Source organism: Mauremys mutica, chromosome 9 (assembly GCF_020497125.1).
Source record: "Mauremys mutica isolate MM-2020 ecotype Southern chromosome 9, ASM2049712v1, whole genome shotgun sequence".
NCBI lineage: Eukaryota > Metazoa > Chordata > Testudines > Geoemydidae > Mauremys > Mauremys mutica.
The window spans coordinates 69,295,306-69,321,147 of record NC_059080.1 but is presented as its reverse complement, the minus strand read 5'-3'; the positions used below and the strand labels follow the sequence as shown (position 1 = coordinate 69,321,147).

Sequence of the window (25,842 nt, the reverse complement as noted above, 5' to 3'; positions counted from 1 at the left end):
AGGAAGCAGAAGTGACATTATCCCTTGAGAAGTGCTGCCCTTGCAGGATCTCTAGCCTGACCAGAATCTGGAAGGATAGGAGAGAGCTTCCAGTTTCTTGTCAGGTCTCCAGAGACTTCCGAGATTTGGATAAAGTTCAAATCTGCATCTTGATTTTGTAATGCTTTTCAGAGCCAAACTAAGGACCAGACTCTGACAGGCCTTTAAATATGTGTGCTGCGGGGAGTGGGAAGTGTGTGACAGATATTGTATCGGGACATTAAATATATGAATGGTTTATGTATGATTGTGTTCTACTCAATGGGGTGGGGGTACCAAAGTGCCTTTGGGAATTTAAACAGTGGGAGGTGTCAAAGGCAAGTCACTGCAACTAAACAGCTCTATAGTGGTGTCAGCCTCTGGAGGGGTTTATATGTTCTGGTTCAAGCTGGGTTCTCCAGAGACTAGAAGACAAAGAAAGGGCTTTTGATATAAAAGGATGAGCTTGACGTGAAACAAGGCTTTCTTTCTGATCCAGCAAATGGACAAGACCTTCTATCCAAGAGGGCCCCAACCATTGTGAAAGGATTGAAAAGACAGTGGCCAGCTAGGCCCAGTAAGACTGAGGGGTAACCTTTGGTAAGCTTTTAGCATGTGCCTAGGGACTTGTATTGTTTTTTGTAAATATGTTTTGTCTGTAATGCTTTTAACTTAAGAATAAATGTGCTTGCTCCGAAGGAGCTGTGTGGTAACTTGTAACTGCTGGCAATACACTGTTCATAGTCCTCAGAGAAAAAAAATTCAGAGGTATTAGCCATCAGGCAGACTAGTTTCCTGGGGATATCACTGTATAAGGCAGGGAGTTATGCAGCCTTAAAACTCCCTGGTCAGAAGGTAGTGGGGCAAGGACCACTGTCCAGAGATTGGTGATGTCTGGAAACCTGAGTCCTGACTGGACACTCCTGGAGTGGACCACAGAGATGTGAGGAGAGATACAGTTGCTGTTACCCTGAAGCTGTGACTGAGTGTGGAAGGCATGCACAAGTGTCTGTCACACTGTTCCTTTTTGGGGTTGTGGGGGGTGACAATGCTATGCTCATCCCAACCTGGGGCAGTGACTAGATGCCACATTTTGGCCCGACACTTCTGTCCCTTCTCAGGTTCACTCATCAGTAATGTTCAGCCTATTTTCTTGCAATCAGGCAATAGTGAAAGAGGTTTGAGGAAAGGAAACCTTATGGCCCTTTGGCACAATATAGTGTTAGAGAAAGTGGTCGGTATTCTAAAGAGTCTCTGAGAGGAATCTATACCTGCATTAAGTTAACTCAACAGAGTTGAATTTTCCAGCATTTAATTTAATGTCTGGCACAGATGTTTTGTCTTGGCAGTTAGATCTACTGTGTCATGTGAGAGGCTGTCAGGAATCAACTAGAGTATAGTGGTGGTTTGAGAGAAAATAAGGAAGAATTCCAGCTTTGTTAATGTTGTGGTTCTGTATTGTTAGCCACTGGAAATGTCTGCATGTCTTGGCAAAGGACTTCTCGCTTTTCCATCTTTTATTGCCAGACGGCGAAGACTTTCACTGCTTTGCTTAATGTGTGTACAGTGAAACCTGTCTTAAGTAATCATTGGAGAGATCAGCAAAATTCATTTGCTTAATAGAGATGGTCTTCTAATAAAGAAAAAAGTAGAATTGTGCTCAGTATGCCCAGTAAGGGGAAGGGGTGGTCTCTGAAGGCAGGAAGTTGCCTAGTAAGAACGTTTTGTTGTTCAGGTTCCACTGTATTCTAAGTTGTGAAATGTCATAGACAAAAACAAGTGGGCTAATCCAACTGACATACTGTTTCATAAGGATGTGCTGTAGTGGTTCTTACTCCCAAATGGCCATCAGAAGACAAGAACTCTCACATTTAGCATAGGAATATTGCACATGGGTTACTACTAAAGATATGGAATACTGCAGAGGTTTTGAAAGATGCCTAAAGACATTCAGGATTTGAAAAGGGTTAGTTGAAAATTGGAAGGAAAACATGGTACTCAGGACAAATTCACAGGCCTCAGACTATGTGCTGCATGATGGCTGTAACAAATTATAGGAATGTTATTTTTACTGCAGTTTGAAGCTTTTTGAAAGAGGAACGCATGGCTAACTGGTGCACCCACAACTCAGGAAGAGAGAATAACAGAGAGACATAGCTCAGCCATGGTGAGAATTAAGGAAAACTGTTAATTGCCTTGGATCAAACACATCATTTAAAAAAAAAGAATGACGTAAAAAGAATCTGTGATGGGAAAATATAGCATGACACATATCCTCAGCTATGGCCAAGCAGTGGTGGTGGAAAAGTGTCTTTTGTGCTCTCTTGGGACATCTATATACTGGTCTAATCCCCTATCTTAATTTAGAGTAGCTTGACAGCTGCCCTAAATTATATTGCTGCCATCATCTTCAAGAAGCCTTGGCTTGCCAGAATATAAGAAGCCCTGAGACCTGGCCTCATCTCCTACCTTGGCAGCAGGGACAGAGATGTCTAGGAGCTGCTATACTGGCTCTACATCACTGGAGGATCCCAATACTCTGGGATTGATACTCCTGTGGTTAGGTCTGTGAGCTCTAAACCTGTTTTGTACCAGTAATGCCTATGAAGGGGACTGCAAGTTAATTGACTGAGATAGCTTTTGAGGAGATGGCTATACAGTATATCAGGCAGATCTAATATGACCTGAGGAAATCATGGGACTGTATGCATCGATGATACTTCTTATATGCCATGGTTACCAATGCCTTAGATTAATAATGCTTTTATAGAAATGCAGTCTGGATGTTATAGAAAGGTAATCTTTCAGTTTTCCTATATGTGACCCTGTAGAATTAGAGCTAGATGGCCAAATTCTGTTCAGTAAGAATGATATAAATGCAGAATAACTCAGATGACACCAACTGACACATTCCTTTTTGAAGCCAGCAGAATTACCCTGGATTCAAACTGTTGTTAAAGGGAGAGTACGCTTAAAAATCCCAACACACAAAGGAGGATGTAGAAAGTATTCTGAGAAGTGTTTAAATAGGGAAAAGAGAGGGATTTTTTAAAAAGAAAATGTAGAGTATTTTCAGAAGATATTTCCTCTTTAACAGTTTTTTAGACTGCATTATCTGGTGATAAATATTCTTTTATTCAGATATTTATACATCAGTGGGGTGGAAATATTAAAAGCAGAAATTTCTTGTATTGTATCTTACATGTCAAAAACATAATTTGAACAATTATATAACAACAATGTCTATAGCTGTCTATTGTCTATAGATATACATTTTACAGAGCTTTTCTTCCTCTTATTGGCCGTTGAGAAAGATGAACTGTTATTCAGACGCAAAAAGTGGAGTTTATTTGACATCAGCTGTCTGAAAATGATGACCTAAGTAACTGTTCTTAAAAATGGGAGTTGTGGTTGATAGCGAAGAAGATTCTTGTCTGGAGAATAAACTTTTTTGGTTTATTCAGGTTGCAAATGCATATGCAACAGCAGCTGTGTCCATACAAGCAGAACTCAGTCAAAGGCAATGGGTAGTGTGTGTGTGGTTTACGCAGGGTCACGTGCCCCCCTTCCCCCTTGATTTCTGCCAGGGTTTATATGCCCTGCCCTGAACCCTGCTGCAGACCGTCAAAACCTTTAAATTGTGCCTCCGCCCCACTATCGTCTCTGAACTCAGTCATTTTGGCTTTCAACCAGTGAAGAATTTGGCAGGGGAGGGGGCTGGTAAAGGACATAAATGTTTTTTTTGGAGGCAAAGATTGATGTTTAGCTGTAATAATTTCTCTACAACTTCCTATTTCAATCTGCTATAAAGACAAGGTGCTAAGCTTTTATTTATGGCTTAATGAGATACTGTCTTCCCATTAGCGGAATACTACTCACAGGAAGCAATGAGTTATTGCTGGTTTTCTTTTCCTTTCTGTTCAGTTACTGTGGATACAGCATGTGTTACGTTTTAGACACACTTCCCTTTTGAACAGTCTGCATTTGGGTTCCTGAAGCTGCTGAAGCAAAAAGGTTAAAGGAGCACAGGTTTTAAAGAGCGATTTGTTTGCTGCTTGAGTTCCCATTGATACAATGAGCTTTCGAGGGAAAGTTTTCAGAAGGGAGCCCAGTGAACTATGGAGGAAGAGAAGGACTGTTAGGCGAGTAAATCAAGGGGAAATTCACAGATTAAGTTGCGTATGTATATTTATTTATTTTTCTTTTGTCTACTGCTTTTCAAGACTGGTTAAAAATAACAGGGCAAATCCTCAACAGCAGCCTACTCCTGGGTGGTAAGGGGCGTGGGATTTGGTCCTTGGTGTCTCCATATGAAAAAGAATCAAGGGATGTTTGAATGAAATGAAAGCATTGAGACCTCAGTGTGTATAACGGAACCTATGATATAGCAGAAGAACACGTATAAAGCAAGTGCTGATACTTTTACTCATGCAGAATTCTACTTTGTAACACACTGAAGCCAATGGTGCTCCTTGTAAAGTGCTGCTCTTTGTGAGTAAGGGTATCACAATCTGTATATAGTTTGTGCCTATATTGTGTTTTTGAGAGAAAAAAAAAAGAAAACCAATATTCTTTTACACTGGTGTGGACAAGTGGAGAGGGCTCTGGACAAAAAGACCTGGGTAGAAATCCTGCCCCATTAAAGTCAATGAGAGTTTTGCCATGGACTGCAATCGGGCAAGGATTTCACTTCTGAAATTTACTACTGGCCCTGCCATTAATTCACTGTAGGACATTCGGTGAGTCATTTAACAACTCAACATGTAAGTTTCCCATGGTGTCAAAGTTTACCGGCCTTTTGTAAAGTGCTTTGAGCTTACACCATTACTTTTAGAGATAATAGATCCTTTCCCTCACATAGGTATTATGAAAATTTGTGGAAGACCTGGGTTAATATGTTATATCAGTGGTTCTCAAACTTTTGTACCGGTGACCCCTTTCACATAGCAAGCCGCTTAGTGTGACCCCGTTTATAAATTAAAAACACTTTTTAATATATTTAACACCATTACCAATGCTGGAGGTAAAGTGGGGTTTGGGTGGAGGCTGACAGCTTGCGACTCCCCATATAATAACCTCGCAACCCCCGAGGGATCCTGACCCCCAGTTTGAGAATCCCTGTGTTATATCATGTATTTTTTTCTTATATTAGTGGAGAGCCCTTTTTCTGATGATTGTAAGAAAATTAATACACTTGAAAGTGAATTTATTTTAACTAGCCCTCTTCCAGAGGAAAAAATCCCAAACCTTTGATACATTAAAATGTGGTCAGCCAAGTTGACTTGAGAGTTAGGTTCACAGTTCCCTGAGATAAGTGTTTTGTTTCTGCTTGCTGAGATATCTTTCAGTCTTCCATGTCGGAGATATTTATGACATGGAAATGAATCAGCAAAAATAACATTAATATGTAGTTCTTGTTGGCCTAGCTCATTGTCAGGCAATTGAAGACACCATGGGCCAGACTTCCAAATGAACTAAAAAATGCGGGCAAATTTTCAGAAGATCTCAGCTCCCATTGGGGTACCGAAATAAATGGCCAGGTTTTCAAAGTATCACAACAGGGGCTACTGAGGGTGGCTGAGCACTTCTTTAGGCTGAGGTCCTTTGAAATTCTAGCCCTGTGAGTCTGTTCCTGTTAGTGGCAAAACTCAGTGGTACAGGATCAGGTTGTATGTGCCTGAAAACTAAAACATCTTAAGAGCCTTAAAACGACAGCACTATCTTTGTGGCACATGAAATAAACTTGGGGGGGGGGGTGGTTTGGAAATATTTGAAAACTGAAGCATTTAGAATGTACTATTCCTTTTAGCCTTTGCTAAAGGTAATTATTCTCTCTCTTGTTTTGTTCTGACAATATATAAAGGGAAATCTAAAACTTCATACCTTTTGTCAACCTTTTATAGTCAATCTGCATTTCTTATAGTTTATAGATCTCAACATTTAAGCTTCATAGTACCTTGTCACTTTATAATAATGGCCTAATTTGGTCCCATTGAAGTCAATAAAACTTTGATGGGTTCAGGACATTGTTGCATGATTTATCACATAAAATCCTATGCTAAGAGGACTTTTGGCCTCATCCTGCAAATCCTAATGTATGTGAATAATGACCACTAATGCAGCATCAGGCCTAAAGGAAAATAGGCTCACAAGCTTGCTAGTGATAAGCTATAATAGAAGTAGTGAAAGTGAACTTGTTTTTAAATGGATGTAAGTACATTTGCTAATACTTGTTCGCACTTGGGGCCAGATCCTCAGCTAGTGTAAACTGGCCTAATTCTTTTGATTTTTAATGGTGCCGCACTGATGTACAGCAACTGAAGTTCTGGCCCTTAAAAGTATAAATAGTGATTTCTAGAAGATGATAAAAACAGTATCCTTTGAATTGTGCATCTAGCCATTCTGAAGGAAAAGGGACTTAAAGTACTAAAGGGTTATCCGGAAGCAATACATAGCATCGGTTTCAATCAGACATTCTTACTACATTTTTCTTTAGGTGACTGGCTGTTGTAATTTCTGTGTTCATTTAAGTGGGATTTTTTAACAAAGCCCGGCATTTGCTCTGAACTGTGTTCTTTTTAACTTCAGGTTACACTAAGATGGAACCACTGTCACATATTATTCTGCTAGTGTATTTCTCCATAGTTTGTTTAGCCCCTAGGCAAGTAGCAAAACATGGGTTCCCTCAGATTTACTTATGCTGTTTGCAGCCGGTCTTTCCACCCAATATTTCATAACTGGAGCGCACAGATTCTTATGCCAAGGGCATTTTTGCTGTCAATCAGTAGTTGCTCTTTGCAGAGTAGCTGCAGATATCCTCAGTGTGTCAGGACGCTATGGATCTAAGTTGTGAAGGCAGTGAGCTCAGCACCCCACAGGAAGCAAGTAGGGGTATACAGCCTCTGCGTTTGCTGTAACGGGTTGTCTAATATCTGCCAGAAACTATTTTGTAAATTCTTTAATTATCTCTGAAGATTTAGAATGTCTGTAGATTTTGGATAAGTTCACTATAGTTGGCCTGGTTCTGTTCCCGTTTACAATGGTGTAACTATTAATTTCACTGGAGATGCTCCTGATGAACATCAGCGTGAGGGCAGAAACAAGCCCAGTATATCCGTCTGGGCTGTTAAGACATCTGTATAGCCAGTGATCACTTTTACAAATGAATCCTTGATAGAATGTAGAAAAACATAGTAAAAATATAATTATTTATTGAGATACACTGCATGGAAAGTAGATATAATTGACTATGTTGTAACTGACTGCAGAATAGATAGAAGAAAGAAGAGAGATCTCCATTGTATGACAATGATATATTATTAAATACTGCATAGAAATCAAGCGGAACAATCTCTAAAGAATATTTGCTAAATATTTAGAGTGGATGTAAGAATTTGTGCTACGTGTATTTTTGCTTTTGAGATTTGTAAGATGGCACAGTATTTTAAAGGACTATTTAGCAGTAGTTTTATAATGTCCCAGATCAAAACTAAAGGAAATTTTAAAACCTACCCAGGCCAAAACATTGTGGCCACAAATTGTGATTTTTATCATGAAACTCATGATATTTGGTGTTTTGATTAAAACTCCAACTTATGAACTCATTTGATGTTGTAAGACTCGCAACTTTCATTTAAGAAAAGAAAAATATTTAAAAAAAAGTTTCTAGCCCTCCTGGACATATACTGGAAATCATAGTCCAAGTGTATCGTAAGGCTCAAAAAAAAAAAGAATCCATTTAAAAAAAATCTCATGATTTTAGAGGCCTCATTCTTGATGTTGGAATATTTCAGATTGGCAGTGTTGCACACATTCACAGACATGCCATCTCTTAGTCCAAATGCTACGTATTACAATTTGTAGTGCACATGCCACTTCCTTTCTTAGTGGAGGAGATGTGCTAGATTGGACTGGCAGAGGAACGACCACTCCTGGGGTCCTGGTTGGAGTGAGTCATGTTCTCCTGCACCAGAACCCTCACTCCCTTTTCTCCTTGCCCAGAATACAGGTGGAAAATATCCATAGATGAAGCTGGGGAGAGGTAGACTGGAGCAGACTCCACTGCCCCAAAACACCCATTGGACAATTCCAGGGGAGGTAGGGAGCCATTTGGCATTTGTGGGCCCATAGCCATTCTGCTGGTGCAAGTTGCCCTTCCTGCTTTGCCCTGTGGGGCTTAGTTGTCAGAGCTGGGTAAAATAATATAATAAAATAGGAAGAGATCCTTATTTAAGTAAATATTTTACCAACTTGTGCTGTTGTCCAGTGCAGATCAAAAGGCCAGCTTCTGGAGTGAACCTGATCACAGTCCCAAGAGGAACTGATGGACCCTGTTAGCCTGTTGGGTGAGAGGAAGTCTTAAGTCTTCAAAAACTGAGATCTTCCTCTTCTGTATCCTCATTTCCCCATCCAGTGGGAGGGTGGCAGGGTGAAGCTAAATCAGAAGTTGGGATTTGGGTAAGGGAGCTAACTCCCATTCCTTGTATGACATCAGACTATTCAACCCCATGCTGGACCCAATTAATGCTTGGTGGCCAACATGTGCCCTTAATATTAAAAATAAACTAAAGTTGTGGCATGCTGCTTTAAATCCATTTAGGTGTGTATGTTGTACTTTTCTTGTGTGTCCTGATCAAATGTAAATAACAGAAATGTGTTCTATTTAGTCGTAACCCAGATTTAAAGTACGTGCAGTGGTATTAGTTGGCCATGCCAATTCGTAACTCAGCAAAGTTGTTGTTCCAAGACAGCCTTTCTTAAGCTTTTGCAGACATCATTAATGTAAATTCTCTAAGTATTGTATGGGTGACATTTACACTACCTCCAAAATGCCTGTTTAAATGAACTTTGTGCTGAAACGACTGATAGAATTCACCACCCCAACCTGCCAGCAGGCCCAGTGGACCACTGCCACTTTAATTCCTATGTGAGACAGTGGATCCATATAATTGTGAATCTCTTCAGCATGTTGTCAGACAACCTTTACACAATCGCTTAATCGGGGTTAGTGCAGAGTCCCCCTCTATGATCCATAGGGAAGGCAGAGATACACCTCTCTCCACAGTGTGAAGTAGCTGCTATGAGGCAGCTCTGCTGCAGTCCAATTTTCTGGCCCAGGCCAGGGGTTTGATATTCCCCTCTCAAACCTGCCACCTGTCCCCTACATACAACCCAAGTGCTCAGACTCTACGAAGGTGAAGTGAATTTCATCCTGGGATTCTGTCACCTCTGCATACTTGCTTTGAGGTTGAAATTAACGTGATGCCTTTAAAAGAAAACATTTTGCCAATGTTGTTATATTCTGTTCTGATTAGTGTCATATAAAGGGACAACAAATGGAGCAGCTGTTTGGAGCCAAGGGATGTTTTGTGTAAATAAAACTATAAATCCTAGGATATTGACCAGACTTTTTTCACCCTAAATACGAACAAGTATTTAATCAACACCTGTGAAATATTTACAATTTAGAAACCCGCTAGCAGCATTTTAAATTGAAGAATAAAAAAATTGACATTTTTAATTAATTAAATTAAGTTTCACCAATATGTTCAGGGATCATAATGACACATGTATAGTAATGGTAATTCCAGCAATTGGTTTACTGTATGAGATTTATTTATCCTTTTCCCCAAAGTGTTTAGAGCTAAACTTCTAAACTTCCACCTACTGTGTAAAGTGGGCCAAACAATTAATTTTCTTGTTCTTATGAATATTCTTCCAAACCTTATCTGTAATTCTGCCTAATTGTATTCAGATAGTATTCAGACATTGTAGACATGTTACGTGCTAGCCATATGGGATTTACATACAAATATATAGCCCTGATGCAGGAAAGCACTTAGGCATGCATGTAATTTTAAGTACCAAAGCAGAATTTCACTATATGCGTAAAGTTAAGCACAGGCTGAAGCATCCTTCATGATCCCTGGAAAAGATTTCTGGCTTTATGTGTCGCTGAAATCCCCGAAAGCTACAGGAGACCACACCTTTCAAAATCAAAGTGGCCTGAACTAGTCATCCGTATGCTTGTCAAGATAGTCAGAGTGTTTCCACTTTTGCAAGTATCGGCTTCTCTGAAGTTCATTATGTCAGCCTCCATCAACATAGCAGACAAACATTGGTTTGGAGCCACAGAACTACAGTAATTACAGTGATGAGCAGTTACAATCCATCTCCTCCAAAGTTACATTTGCACAATATAAGCATGATCCTTTTCATTAGCACAGGCAAATCTTCCATAGACTTCAGTAGGAATTTTGCCTGAGTAGAGGATGCAGGCCCAAGTCCCAAGGAAGATAGATTTTTTTTTTTACATTCTTGAACACCACAGCAAGACTTTTTGTGTAGGTTTCCTGTAGTCTCTCTAGAATTGAACTTCACTACTATGAACCACATCCTGAACAAGGTTACAATATGTAATGGTAAAGAGTTTGACAGCCATAGATGTCTACATTAAATGGCTGTGCACCAGGCTGAAGCAGCATAAGGATGGTTAGACCCAGTATATAAAGAATGAAGCGGGAACACACTACAATTCTGTACAGGAACTCCCTGCCTCCCTGCCAGTCCTGTGAGTAGCCTTCATGGAAACTGGCTCTTTCTGCCACTGCTTGAGAAGCAAAAGTGACTATAGCCAGGGCCGGATTTCCAATTAGGCACAGTAGGCACGTGCCTAGGGGCCTGGCATTCTAGGGGCACCTAAAAGTTAAAAGTAGGTTAAAAGTTAATACAGTAGAACCTCAGAGTTATGAACATCTTGGGAATGGAGGTTGTCCATAACTCTGAAATATTCCATAACTCTGAAGAAGAGTTCAGCCACACGGGAGGGGTTGGGGCTGCAGCTGCAAGGTGGGGGCGTCAGGCTGCAGGTGTGGAGGAAGTTGGGGCTTCTGATTCTCATGGTGCCAAAGCTTTTGGCTGGGGGCTCAGGGCTTCTGCCCCATGGGAGCACTGGGGCTCAGCACTTTAAACCTGGGGGGAGCGCCGCTGGGATTCCCCACGGCTCTGCTCCCTGCTTCAGTGTGTGGGGGGACCCAAGGGCTCGAGGCTTTAGCTATGGGGGGAGTTCTGGGGCTGAAGCCAGTGCTCCCCCCATAGCTAGAGCCCCAGCACCTCCCCCCCCCAGGCTGAAGGCAGGAACAGAGCTGCAGGGCTGAATCCCCAAGCCCCAGAGTCCCCCCGTGGGGCTGAAACCGGGAGTAGATCCATGGGGCTGAAGCCCAGAGGTCCAGTGCTCCCCATATCTAAAGCCCTGAGCCTGACCACCACAGCTGCAGCCCAATCCCCCATGGCTGAAGCTTTAGCCCCAAGGCAATACAGTATTTGCTGTGTGTGTGTGTACATGCTGCTGTCTGATTGAGGACTTACCGGTTCTACAGGGTGTCCGGTTGACGTGTAAGCCTGTAACTCTGGTGTTTGTATCTTTGAGGTTCTACTGTATTGAAATTATCGTTTATATATCTTTTCATTTAATTTTTTATGGAAAACACGAAGGTCATCTGGTTAGGTTTGGAGTGTTGGGAAAACCTTAATCCCCATTTGGTAGCACTGTCTCCACTTCCTGGATGCAAATTCCACTTCGGGGTTGTCAGCCATAAGCGGTGTTGGGGCATCCTGCCCATTCAGTCCCACTTTTGCTGACTGTCTCTCAAGTTGGGAGGAACCCATACAAGCACATGCACACTCTTGCCTCCTAAACTTGCATATGGTAGCACATCACCTCCCAGGACCCAGTTGTTGTACTGTATTTGATAGCCAGGTTATGCAGTCACATTACTCTGCCCTTGTAGAAGGCAAGGTGAGTTGAGTGACCACTATGTGGCCACCTCAGATACTACATGACCTCACTGTCATCCATTTGGATATGCCCCAGCATCCATGACTGTTAAGCTGTTGGTGCCATGTAGTTGTTGTGGAATACTTACAGTGAACGATGCTAAGGCCAGGATTAAAATTCAATCCTATCAGAAATTTACAGAAATCATGGAGTTAAAAAAACTTACTAGCTTCAACTGTAGCAAGATTGGCAAGGGATATTTAGTATAAATAGGCCCACCCAGTGGCATAATATTAATTATGTATATATCCAGGTAGACAATGTTGTCAGAAATGTGAAACTGTATAATGTGCTACATACACTACTTGATTACCAAACAAAAATCTAGTGCTCAGGTTACAGTGCAAGAACAGTTGAAGCATTCTACAGCCATGTCACCTAGGGCAGGGATTTCATTCGCTCTTAGAAGTTGAGCAGGATTGGTCCTGGTCAGTACTTGGGTGGGAGACCAAGAATAAGCACAGTGCTTGAGGGAGTGATATTTCTGTAAATGGACCTTTTCCCTGCAAGTCAGTATTGTTTTAGTGTTTCAGCATGGTGTTAGGGTGAACTGTTTTTTAGACAGCACATTTTGAGTGAGATATAAAATCAAGGTCCTGGCTCTGTTGGTCATCCAAAAATCTCATGGCACTTTTCATGAGCAGACAGGGTCCTGGAGTCCTGAGCATATTCCAGTTTGGATAATAATGTTCCACCTGCTTAAATTCTTTACCCCTTGCATCGATGTCACTTAAACTTCAGGTGATTGTCTGCCTTTCTTGCATGAAGCCTCTAAAAGAGAATCCAGGCCATAGCTTTTGGATAAATCAAATAGTATCTATGAAAAATGTAGTAATATAATAGTTAAAATGATAGACAGAACAGAATTGTATTATATTATATTTTGGTTAGTATCAGAAGCTGGGATTCAGTTTGTTTTTTAGGATTAGAACATTGCCTGGAAGGACTCTTGAAAGACTAGCGGTCTCATTGACATCATTTCTCTAGCATTCACAGAGAAGCTTCTTCAAGAAGATGGTTTACAAATCATTTTGTCCCACAATTATGAAGAAAAAATTGGTACCAGAATAAACACACAGTGTTCCTGTAGCCTTAGGCAAGCCATAGTCAGCCATGTACTAAATCTGCTTCTGTAAAATCAATTATGTGGATATTTTGGGTCATTATTGCTGGGAAAGTAACACCATTCCATCTGGAAGAGAAGATTATGGGTTTAGATCTCATTGCAGGAGGTGGGATTTTGCTCAATGCCGATGAAGCAGTACATCACTGGTGGAAAAGTTATGGGCTGGTTTGCATTTGTGAAATTAAATGGAAATTATCTATTGCTGGTATTGGCCCAGGTGCACACTATAGATCTCTCGACGCTATTCAGAAAGGGTATGGAAGACTCCATTGTGCTCAACAACACACTTTCTCTGGATAGTAAAAGGTGCTGTCATAAGTAGTTATTATAGTAGGCAGGGTGCTGGTGAGTGCCTTTTTTATACTCACATAATCATTCCAGCACAGCTACTATAATTCATTTCTCATTTGAGATAGAGAAAATAAAAAAGCACTATAAAAATCTAATTCCAAGTAATACAGTCTTGGCGGCAAGATTGTCTAATTGGTCCATTTCCAAAAGAAACAGACAAGTTAAATTCAGGAGAGACCGTTTTTTGGTGGTTAAAGCTGTAAATCAGCCCTGCTCCATTACAGAGCTCTCTGCCAGCAGTGGTGGGGAGAAACACACTAATCCTAACATTCTTACAACAAGATTCTGTCTGCACATGACAAGAAAACTTGAGCAGTCAGTCCTCTTCATCTAAAGATATACTACTAACTAAAACAGCAAGGATTTCCCATCAGAAATGCATCCGTGCTAAGTTTTGCCAAATCTTAACTGTTGACTATATAGAGCAGTGGTTCTCAACCTCTGCAACCTCCCCTTTCCGGAGTCTGATTTGTCTTGCGTACCTCCAAGTTACACCTCCCTTAAAAACTACTTGAAATACAAAAATGTGACAGCACACTGTTACTGAAAAATTGCTTACTTTCTCATTTTGACCATGTAATGATAAAATAAATCAATTAGAATATAAATATTGTATTTACATTTCAGAGTATAGTATATAGAGCAGTATAAACAAGTCGTATGAAATTTTAAGTTTTTACTGACTTTGCTAGGCCTTTTCATGTAGCTTGTTGTAAAACTAAGCAAATATCTAGATGAGTTGATGTGTCCTCTGGAAGACCTCTGTGTATCTCTAGGGGTACGTGTACCCCCAGTTGAGAACCAGAGTAGAGTTGGTATTTATATTGCACAGTCTTAACACTAATGAGAACACAGAGATCTTAATATTTCAAGGTGCAGGAATCAGTACAGAAGGAGCTTGTGAGCTTATTACACACTGATGCTTTGATGTCAGGAATTTCAGATCGACAGAATTATCTCTAAAGCAGGTAGAGTAAAAGAGAGGAATAAACCAATGTGTTGAAGAGAATGGATTATTTTGCATCATCAGAAATGCTAACAGGGTTTCTTCGCAATTATAGCATATGCTGTCCATGATCCTCAAAATACAGTAATGCATCTTTTATACATTCTTGTTGTAATTTCATGGTAGGGAAAAAAAAGATAACATTTGTCCCTGCTTATTGCAGTGTATATTGTTGGGGAAACATCAGCATAAATATTTAAGTGCTGCACCGAATAGTCTGCTAGCAATTTTTGAAAACAGCAGTTGACTTTGAGTCTAACTGCATTAATCAGAGAGCTTTGGGTTAAAGGCTGGAAATCAAAGAATAATTAATGTAATCTTTGTTTTTCACCCCTTCCTGCTAACGTCATTGTGCATTCAAAAAACTGTAGAAAAGAAAGTCATTATGAAAATTAAAAAAAAACAAATCAAGGGAAAAAAATAAATCACTATTTAACATCCGATTCTCTGCCACCAAAATCTGAACCAATAACACACATAATCAGTATTTTATAAAAGTTGAATGAAGGACAACTGTATTTTCATTTTCTCTCTTATACTAGGCTACAGTACTATGATGGGATGTCATGGCATATTGTGTAGACAACATGGCATGATGCCTTGTGACAGTATATCATGCTGTTGTGTGGTGACTCTAAATCATGACATTGTGGTGCATTTATACTTCATATTGGTATTTTGCATGATCATGTTGCTGCACTGATACCAAAGTATGTGAATGAATTAGATTTTGATCCCTAAAACTTCATCTGAAGATCTCTGCTGACTTCAGTTAAAGATCCTCTGCCAAATAATGCTCTCTTTTGAAGAAGATTTGTTGAAATCTCTCTCCCTCTCTTATGCTTTAGGGTTTTCTACAACACCCATCTTTTTAGCATCTAAATGCCCTAAAATCTGTCAGAGCAAAGAGAAGGCAAGTTGGAACGTTGAATGTGATGGTGCTCCAGGATCCTAGCATGAGAGGATCTTCTAGTCTGAGCACTTTTCAGTTTCTGAGGAGGAAGGAGGGGCCAATATGGCATCTACATTCCTCTCCTCGAGCTGCAGAGCGGCCCCAGTGTGTGATCGCTGTGAAGTTCTGGAACAGTCTTCCAAGGATAGCAGTGGGGACAAAAGACATATCTGGCTTCAAGACTAAGCTTGATAAGTTTTTATGGAGGGGCAGGTATGATTGGATAGCCTAATTTGGGCAATTAATTGCTCTTTGACTATTAGTGGTAAATATGCCCAATGGCCTGTGATGGGATGTTAGATTGGGTGGGATCTGAGTTACTACAGTTCCTGAGTGTCTCGTTGGTGAGTCTTGCCCACATGCTCAGGGTTTAGCTGATCACCATATTTGGGGTCGGGAAGGAATTTTCCCTCCAGGGCAGATTGTCAGAGGCCCTGGGGAGTTTTCACCATCTTCTGCAGCGTGGGGCACAGATCACTTGCTGGAGGATTCTTGAAGTCTTTAAACCACAAGTTGAGGATTTTAATAGCTCAGACATAGGCTAGCGGGTTATTACAGGAGAGGGTGGATGAGATTCTATGGCCTGCATTATGCAGGAGGTCAGACTAGACCAGGGGTTCTCAAACTGGGGGTTGGAACTCCCAGTTTGATTTATAAGAAGCTCTGTGAGTTGAAATCCAAATAGTGTCTTGGTGATTCTTCAGATTATTGGCATGGAGGGTATGATTTGGCATATATTTACCTGATCTGCACATTCGTATTGCCTGACATGTCCACATACAGGGAGACTGGAATGCAACATCCCATAGTATCAGTGTGTGGCAAACCTAAGAGAGCTAGAAGTTGTCACGTAGCCCTAATGCAAAAAATTCTCAGTAATTTCAATAGGTTGGGGGCCTCAATATTTTGAGATAGTGTAGGGTTGGGGAGAGAGGTGATTCCTGTCACACTAGTATAAATGTTCTGGAGAAAAGTCAGTCTGCATGTTAGCAAAGCCACCAAACAGGAAAAAAACAAAAACCATCATGCACCATTTCTCCATCACGATTCAGATAGCACTTTTACTTTAGCTTTCCTCTTTTAGTCATCACTGCTGGTTACACCTTATTTCTTCTTTATATCTCAGCTGCCTTATGCCAATTTAAAAAAAGGGTGAGGGGATTGTATGACAAGAATTGAAAACTTTGTCCCAAAAATCTCCAACCCAGCACTTATGTGTAATCCTTCTTCAGATTCATGTTGGCTCTTCCCCAATGATTTGAATACTAGAAAATTTGTCCTCATGAGCTGCAATTTATAAGATAACTCTATACACTAGACTTGTGGTGAACAAGTTGCCAGCTCTCATTATATTATCATGAGTGTCATAATAGTTAATGTTTTCTTAAAGCTCCAGCTCCTGGTGTCATGTGTTTAGGTGATAATCTTTAAAAAGTTTCTAGTCGTCGTAATTGCAGAGAAAAGTGAACTCTAAAGGCACAAAATCAAAGCAAACAAAAAGGACAGGTTTTTTTAAAATCATGATTTTTAAGTCCATCTTAATTTTGGAGATGCCGACTTGTGATTGTTGAACACTTGGGGTTGGTAATACTGATGTTCAGATGAGCTACCATAACTGGAAAGGAACTCTCAGACTGCCCTCAGTGGTGACATGGCAATGGGAGCCAGTTGTGCTGCTTTGGCCGATGACATGAGGTGATCAGCACATCTTCTATCAATGTGATATTTTCAAATTAAGTGTTGATGTTTAGGTGCAAGAAGCTATGGCATCAGAGAGATTTAGGGCCTGATATACAGTATCACTCACTGAAGTCACTAGGTTGATCACAACCTTACAGAACAGGACTTGGGAAAAGTTAAGTGTTTTACTTTGCCAGGAGAGAAGACATAAAAGAGGAAAAGAAGGAAAGGTGGAGGAGAAGCTATGCAGCAAAAAGCCATTTGGGGGATTGGTGTGACAAAGAAAAGAAGAGAGAATGCAGATTGAGAGCCAGCCCACCATATAGGGATGCATTAGAAAGTCAGCAGTTACCAGCAATCACCCCAATATAATTTCTGCCCCAGCTCATTGAACATCCGGACCAATGGGGTTCCTCTTGCAGTTTGAAGTTCCTTGGCAGACCAATCATCTGCTTTCATGACTTTTTCTCCCTGTGCAGCTGTACTACATCTGCCAGCTTACTCTCTGTCCAGTCACTTCCAAAGTCTATAATAGTATGTGGGTGATTGATGTGTTCAGACAGAAACTTCCCACCAAGACAGCTAAAATCACTTGGATCTTAGAGTTCTTTTAGCAGAGGTGGGTTTTGTGTTGTCAGGTAGTACTCTCGAGAGACAAATTTCTGCCATTGAGACAGTCCAAAGGAAAATGAATGGGTTGATACTGAAGTCCCATCCCTTTGTCAAATATCTCATCTAAAATTAACATTTGATTCCCTAGTCTTGCCATGGCGTCTAAATTTAGTTATAAAGTTTTTCCCCTTCATTTTGAGCCTATAACCAATTTTCACCTAGACTCTCCCTCTTTTAAAATGGCCTTTGGCTATGGGTGTTGGAGATAGTTTCCCTCTCCTATGAAGCAGTTCTCAGAACAGTACTAGGGTTTATTCGCACGTCAGTTTTCCTGTCATCTCACTCAGGAAATTTCCCTACCAAGATTTTGCCCATGTCCTAATCCATCGAGGAGAGAGGTTAGCACAATTTGGATGTGGCGTAGGAGCCTTTAAGTTCTTTTGTTCTAGACTTCATGCATTCAGATTTCTCATAAATGGCCTGGCAGCCTCAAAGAAAGGTCAAAAGTTTCTGTATCCTCCATGCCAAGGTAGATCAAGTCCTGTATTGTTTTCTCATATAATGCCTTATGATCCCACTCCCAGCAACATTCATGGACCTCTCTTCTTTGGTCACATCAAATGCTGAGAGAGAAAGGGCTTTTGCAGAAGTGTTGTTTAGAATTGCCAGGTGATGTTCTTTACATATCCTTTTATAAGGCACTACAGCTTTGATTTCTTACCCTCAGCAGGTGCTGCCCTTGACTAGTGGGTCCTGAGCGCTATTGCTTTGGAAAGGTCTTTCCCTCCCACATCAGTGGGCACGATATAGACAACTACTTGATTAGGAATAAAAAGTGAGAATTTCCCTACCTGTAAATTGGGTTTCCACTATCAACCATTCATCAATTTGGTTCTCTGCTAGGGTAGATCCCAGTGTATAACACTCTTTTGTACAGTGCGCTATTGTTATTTAGTTGAGTTTTCTAGGGGTATTTCTGAAAGCTAGAGAAGAATCCAATTTAACAAATGGGGGGAAGGGGAGGTACAGCTAGGTGCGGAGGAGGCATTTCTGGGATAACTGTAACTGTTAAATCTATGAAGCAGGTTCAAAGAACAGAGGGAGACCCATAGTCCAAAGTGATAAATGCTGTGTTGGAGAAACCTGTTTGATAGGTCCCTTTATGAGACTCCATGGTTACATTCTGGTCTGAAGACAAGGTAATACTGCAGTACCTTGGATAACATAGTGTGATAACTGTGGGTAAATGGTGACTTTTTAATGGCAACCACTATGTTGCATGAACTTTCTCTATGCAAAGTACATGCTTCTGTGGGGCTGTCTCCTTCTGTCTCACGCCTCCCTACTTTCTCTTCCTTCCTCTCTGTCATTTTCTTTTCTCCTCCCCATCTTAGTCTCTTTGATACTTACAAAAAGACTCTTAGAATGAGACAGATGGTTTCTCACACTGTCTGACCTGTGAGGTTTTTATTTTTGAAAGTGTGCTTGCACGGTATGTGGGGTCTTCCATCTCTATATTTGTACTGTATATTGAGCACTATGAATTCACCTCTTCTTGGCTGTTTCCACTGAGAATTTTTCTATAATAACCCCACACTTGGGCAATAATAGCATTATTATGATGGTTTGTTTACAAGGGAATAATCTAGTTCCTGACAGGAGAAACTATGGGGCTGAATGCCAAATAGTTTATCCTGACAGAGGAACTAGATCATTGCCAAGTAAAACTGTGCAGTGGTACTTTTATTGCTAGCAAGCAACCAGCATTTAAGAAGTGGCAAAGCACAAGAGAGCAAGGGAGTGAATCAGCACTCAGCTAATGGAAACAACTGAAATTAAAGTAGGTCATTCATTCTGCAGCTGATTCACTCAAAATAATATTGTCCATATGCAGTTCTAATGGTTTGTATTAAAATAAAGAAAATTTCTGAGTGTAATGAGTACATTATCATGATGCCATAGGGTGCTGTGATGATGTCTGCACAGTGCTGTTAACTCCAGGGAATATTAGTTATCAGGAAATAATCAGGATGAAAATGAACATTCCGAGTGGCCTGCCTGGCTCACTTATACTGTATTAGAATGGATATTCTCAGTTCAGTAGCATTGTGTTGTTTCTGAACATAACAAAACTCATTAATATTTCAATGTCCGAAGAATATTGGAAAATGAGACCTGGTTCAGTTTATGAATTCAGGGAGAGTATGAGAGTTGAGACATAATATTGTGCTTTTTATTCCACAGCAGGAGAAACCCAAACTTTTGGAGCCCTTGGATTATGAAACAGTCATCACAGAGATTGAAAGAAATATTGGGGACAACCCTCTTAAAGATCTCATTACATTTCCCAGTGATGACTTTTCAGTAAGTACAATGAAATGTGTTTTGTTTTTACAGTTTTAATCTGTAGACATGGCGGAAAGGTCAAATGTCACAGAAGAGGCTCCTAACTGGTCCATATATCTTTTATTTTGGGGCAACTTTTTACTTCCTTCTCTCTTCCTGCTGCACACATCATATGCTTCAAGAGTAGACACAGTGCAAATCCTCAGTGATCGTCATATATATTTCAAGAGCTCAGGAGATTTACTGTGTCTTAGACAGTGACCAGTGTAATGGGCACCGAGTCTCTAGTGCTACCATTATACAAATAACAAATCATCGTTTACTTTGGAATCTCGGTTACTCTGTCCCAATTAATGTTTGGTTATTGAAATCAAACAGCCAAGGAAGGCTGCTGTTAGCCTTCAGCTATAGATCAAATGTCACCTATGTGACATATATTTAAATCATGAGGTGACTGCCGTACTAGGTTGCTGCCAGCTCACAGCACTGCCACTATCCTACATAATCTAATTTGTTGTTTGTTTGTATTTCTAAGTGGACATATTTCTTTTCTTCCTGTGCACTGTGTTAATGTGCTTGTGTTTATAATGGGATAAAGGAACAGAATTAAACAATGTAGAATGCATGTCCCATTTTATGATTAATTCCTGTATCCTTTTTACACCGTTCTGAGCTTCTATTGTGCAAATTTTTTTTTTAAGCTGGTCAAGACTATTCTGTTCTCAAACTCAGAATGGAGAGGGGTAACTAGTGGTGTTCCCCAAGGGTCAGTCCTAGGACCAATCCTATTCAATTTATTCATAAATGATCTGGAGAAAGGGGTAAACAGTGAGGTGGCAAAGTTTGCAGATGATACTAAACTGCTCAAGATAATTAAGACCAAAGCAGATTGTGAAGAACTTCAAAAAGATCTCACAAAACTAAGTGATTGGGCAACAAAATGGCAAATGAAATTTAATGTGGATAAATGTAAAGTAATGCACCTTGGAAAAAATAACCCCAACTATACATACAATATGATGGGGGCTAATTTAGCTACAACGAGTCAGGAAAAAGATCTTGGAGTCATCGTGGATAGTTCTCTGAAAATGTCCACGCAGTATGCAGAGACGGTCAAAAAAGCAAACAGGATGTTAGGAATCATTAAAAAGGGGATAGAGAATAAGACTGAGAATATATTATTGCCCTTATATAAATCCATGGTACGCCCACACCTTGAATACTGTGTACAGATGTGGTCTCCTCACCTCAAAAAAGATATTCTAGCACTAGAAAAGGTTCAGAAAAGGGCAACTAAAATGATTAGGGGTTTGGAGAGGGTCCCATACGAGGAAAGATTAAAGAGGCTAGGACTCTTCAGCTTGGAAAAGAGGAGACTAAGGGGGGATATGATAGAGGTATATAAAATCATGAGTGATGTTGAGAAAGTGGATAAGGAAACATTATTTACTTATTCCCATAATACAAGAACTAGGGGTCACCAAGTGAAATTAATAGGCAGCAGGTTTAAAACAAATAAAAGGAAGTTCTTCTTCACGCAGCGCACAGTCAACTTGTGGAACTCCTTACCTGAGGAGGTTGTGAAGGCTAGGACTATAACAGGGGTCTCAAACTCAAATGACCCCGAGGGCCGCATGAGGACTAGTGCATTGGCCCGAGGGCCGCATCACTGACACGCCCCCTTGCTGCCCCTGGCCCCACCCCCAATCCACCCCTTCCATGAGGCCCCGCCCCTGCCCTGTCTCTTCTCCACCTCCTCCCCTAAGCGCGCGCAGTTTTAATAAATATATACACTCAGTAATGCACCTCACTCAAAGGACAAAACACGCACTTAGATTTACTGCCTAAGGCTCTGGGAGGGAGTTTGGGTGGGGGAGGGGGTCTGGATGCAGGCTCTGTGCTCGATGCAGGCTCCAGGCTGCGGCAGGGGGTGGGGGTGCAGGCTTTGGGACGGAGTTTGGGGATAGGAGGGAGTGCAGGGGTGAGGGCTGTGGGGCTGAGGGCGAGGGGTACATGATGCAGGAGGGGGCTCAGGGCTAGGGAAGAGGGTTGGGCTGTGGGGTGAGGGCTGTGGATGAAGGGTTCATGATGCGAGGGGGCTCAGGGCTAGGGAAGAGGGTTGGGCTGTGGGGTGAGGGCTGTGGATTAGGGGTTCATGATGCGAGGGGGCTCAGGGCTAGGGAAGAGGGTTGGGCTGTGGGGTGAGGGCTGTGGATGAGGGGTTCATGATGCGAGGAGGCTCAGGGCTAGGGAAGAGGGTTGGGCTGTGGGGTGAGGGCTGTGGATGAGGGGTTCATGATGCGAGGGGGCTCAGGGCTAGGGAAGAGGTTTGGAGTGTGGGGTGAGGGCTGTGGATGAGGGGTTCATGATGTGGGGGCGCTCAGGGCTGGGGCAGAGGATTAGGGTGCGGGGGGATGAGGGGTTCATGATGTGGGGGCGCTCAGGGCTGGGGCAGAGGATTAGGGTGTGTGGGATGAGGGCTCTGGCTGGGGCTGAGGATTAGGGTGCAGGGGGATGAGGGGTTCATGATGTGGGGGTGCTCAGGGCTGGGGCTGAGGATTAGGGTGCGGGGGGAATGAGGGCTCTGGCGGGGGCTGAGGGTTTGGGGTTGGAGAGGCTCAGGGTAAGGGAAGCCTGCCTTGCCAGTACTGGCGGAGGGCAGGCACTAGGACCCTGCACCCTAATCCTCAGCCCCAGCCAGAGCCCTCATCCCCCCACACCCTAATCCTCTGCCCCAGCCCTGAGCGCCCCCACATCATGAACCCCTCATCCCCCCGCACCCTAATCCTCTGCCCCAGCCCTGAGCGCTTCCCTTCCCCCCCCAGCCCGGCCCCGGCGGGTCCCGCTTCACTCCCCCACCCCCCACCCCGGCGGGTCCCGCTTTCCCCCACCCCTTACCCGAGCGCGTCTCCTGCGGTCCCGCTCAGAGCCGCGTGGTGAGGGGGCGGGGCTGTGAGCTCCACGCCGAGCGCAGCGCTCAGCCCAGAGCTCCCAGCCCCGCCCCCTCCCCACGCGGCTCGGATCGGGGCGGGGCTCAGGCGCTCGGACGGAGACTCGGCGCTCTATGCGCCGAGGCTCCAGGAGAGGGGCGGAGGCGGGAGCCTCCGCTTTTCTCTTGGGGGCCCCTGCGGAGCTCCCCTGGGGAGCTCCGCGGGCCGCAGGGAAGAGCTCCGCGGGCCGCATGCGGCCCGCGGGCCGCATGTTTGAGACCCCTGGACTATAACAATGTTTAAAAGGGAACTAGATAAATTCATGGTGGCTAAGTCCATAAATGGCTATTAGCCAGGATGGATAAGGAATGGTGTCCCTAGCCTCTGTTCGTCAGAGGATGGAGATGGATGGCAGGAGAGAGATCACTTGATCATTGCCTGTTAGGTTCACTCCCTCTGGGGCACCTGGCATTGGCCACTGTCGGTAGACAGATACTGGGCTAGATGGACCTTTGGTCTGACCCGGTACGGCCATTCTTATGTTCTTAACTGAGCTGTTAAGGTATTAAAATAATTTTTATGGCTCCATAGTAAGTAAAATCATTGCATGCTTCAAAACAGTACAGCCAATCAGGAGAGCTCCCTGGGGATCTGGCTCTTTGTTTCAACTTAGGACAGGGGTTCTCAAACTTTTTCTTTCTGAGCCCCTGCCCCGAATATGCTATAAAAACTCGATGGCCCACCTGTTCCACAATAACTGATTTTCTGCATATAAAATCCATGGCCCGTATTAGGGGGTAGCAAGCAGGGCAGTTGCCTGGGACCTCATGTCACAGAGTTCTCCTGCGAAGCTACATTGCTCAGGATTTGGCTTCAGCCCCAGGTGGCACGGCTCAGGGTCCTGAGCTTCAGCCCCATGTGGTGGGGCTTGGGCCTTCTGTTCTGGGCTCCAGTAAGTCTAATGCTCGCGGCCTCCCAGGGGGCCCAGGACCCCTAGTTGAGAACCACTGAATTTAGGATGTATTTCTACAATCTTTAGTGCATTTATTCTCACTGATACCCCTGTGAGATAGATAAGTACTGTTGTCCCTATTTTACAGATGAAACACTGAGGCACAGAGTGACTGAGATCACATATGAGGCTGTAGAAGGGCAAGGAATTGAACACAGGGTCTGTAATACACATAATAAACCATAATTTACTTTGGGCCATCCTTCTTCTCCATTGATAGAAAATAACATGGAACATATCCTGTTACTAAAATGCATTCACAAAAAAGACCATAATGTCTCCAGTGGAGCAAAAGGGGCCACATTTTTGCCCTTGTGCTGCTACAGAGTCATTACAAATAACTAATTCATATGGGTCCTAGATCTCTCTTACAATGAATCACCTGCTGCCCGCCAGTATATTTCCTATATCCTATATCTCCCCTTCAAACAAAGCATGTCATTCTTTCCACTTTGTGCTGTGTTCATCACCTGACCTGGGGTAGCATGAATGGATGATAGTTGGTAACTGCACATTCTGCTGTGCTCTGAAATACTTGCAGTGGAAATGTCTACTACAGAAATGTACAGTGTGCCAATGCCACACTGGTAATGCTAGTGATATTATAATTTTAGTGGTGGGCAACCTGCAGCCCATCAGGGTAATCCGTCCTGCTCCATTCTCCTGGTAAAATGAGACAGTATCAGGCAGCATGATAGGCAATGGAATCAGCACATCAGCAGCGTAACTGTTCTCAAGCTTTCTGAAGGCATCATGGGAAAGGAGAATTTTAAGGAGGGTTTTGAAGGAGGATAATGTGATAGCTTTGCAAATGTTTATAGAATATACAATAATCTTAGACTGTACATATAGTGCAGTTCATGTTCAGTGCAGTGATGTGATGTGCACTCATACTGAAGTGATATTTAGTGTTCAGTTAGGGTTGGCTTGTTTGTTTTAAAATGAAATTAGTGATTTTTTTTTGCATGGAGGGAAAAGAAGGGCGATGGAAGCTAATGTACTGGAATTAGTATCAGAGCTCCTCTTTACGGAATGTCAATGAACAAAATTCTCTGCTGGAGTAACTCCATTGACTTCAATAGAATTACACCAGCAGAGAATTTCACTCTATAAATTAGATTGGTATGTAAACACGTATTGAAGGCATCCCCTTAAAATGTTTTAGATTTTATCTCTCATTCTTTCCCTTTTATACCACAGATCATGTGCTGCAATCTGTGGGATCATTGAGGTTCCATCTTCTCCTGTCTTTTAATTTCATAGGCTCGTTCTATCTTGCTTTCCTTAAAATGTATGGTAAATCTCTTTACTTAAATGAGAACAGGATTAAGCTGCTTTTCTTTAGTGGGTTTGAGTCTGGGCCCTAATATACCTGAACACGTTTTGTGTGGTTAGCAGTGTGAAAGGGCTTTGTTTTCTGACCTATTAGAACCAATTCTGACCGGCTGTAGTGCATCAGCCTGACAGCTATATTTCTAGTTGCTTTCATACAGAGTTTAAAAAAAAAAAAAAAGAAAAAATGAGAAAAATGTAGAGTAAAAGCACCTAAGTCATCTTTCAAAATCGGACTTAGAAACCTAAATGTCATCGAAAGTTAATGGGATTTAGGCTCCTAATTCATTTTTGAAAATGTTACCCTGTGTCAATTATTAATAAGCAGCAATATTTTCATTTGGCTTTTCCTGCTGAAATACAGTCCCATCTGAATCTAGAAAGGGAGATGATCACAAATCTTAATTTAATTGCTCTTTTTTACTAACCAAACATCTGAGGCTCACAGCCATGTACACGAATGTTTCGCAAAATCATCGTTAGAAGCTGGAGCATTATATTTGCATGTGTATTCCGCGGATAATTTAAAAATGATTATTTGCTTTTGACTCTATGGTTAGGCCAGAATTTCAGAACTCTGCATGCAATTGCATATTAAAAAATGAACATGCAGTAGTGCAGCAGGGGGCTGATCCAATGTC

At 42.1% G+C, this 25,842-nt stretch overlaps 1 protein-coding gene across 1 annotated transcript in view; it reads left to right on the top strand.

Moving 5' to 3' along the window:
• DOCK10 (dedicator of cytokinesis 10) overlaps positions 1-25,842 on the top strand; it is a 226,471-nt gene that overhangs the window by 69,358 nt on the left and 131,271 nt on the right. The window contains exon 2 of the mRNA XM_045030918.1: positions 19,826-19,945. Coding sequence (XP_044886853.1) covers positions 19,826-19,945 — 120 coding nt within the window. The remainder of the gene's footprint in view (positions 1-19,825; positions 19,946-25,842) is intronic.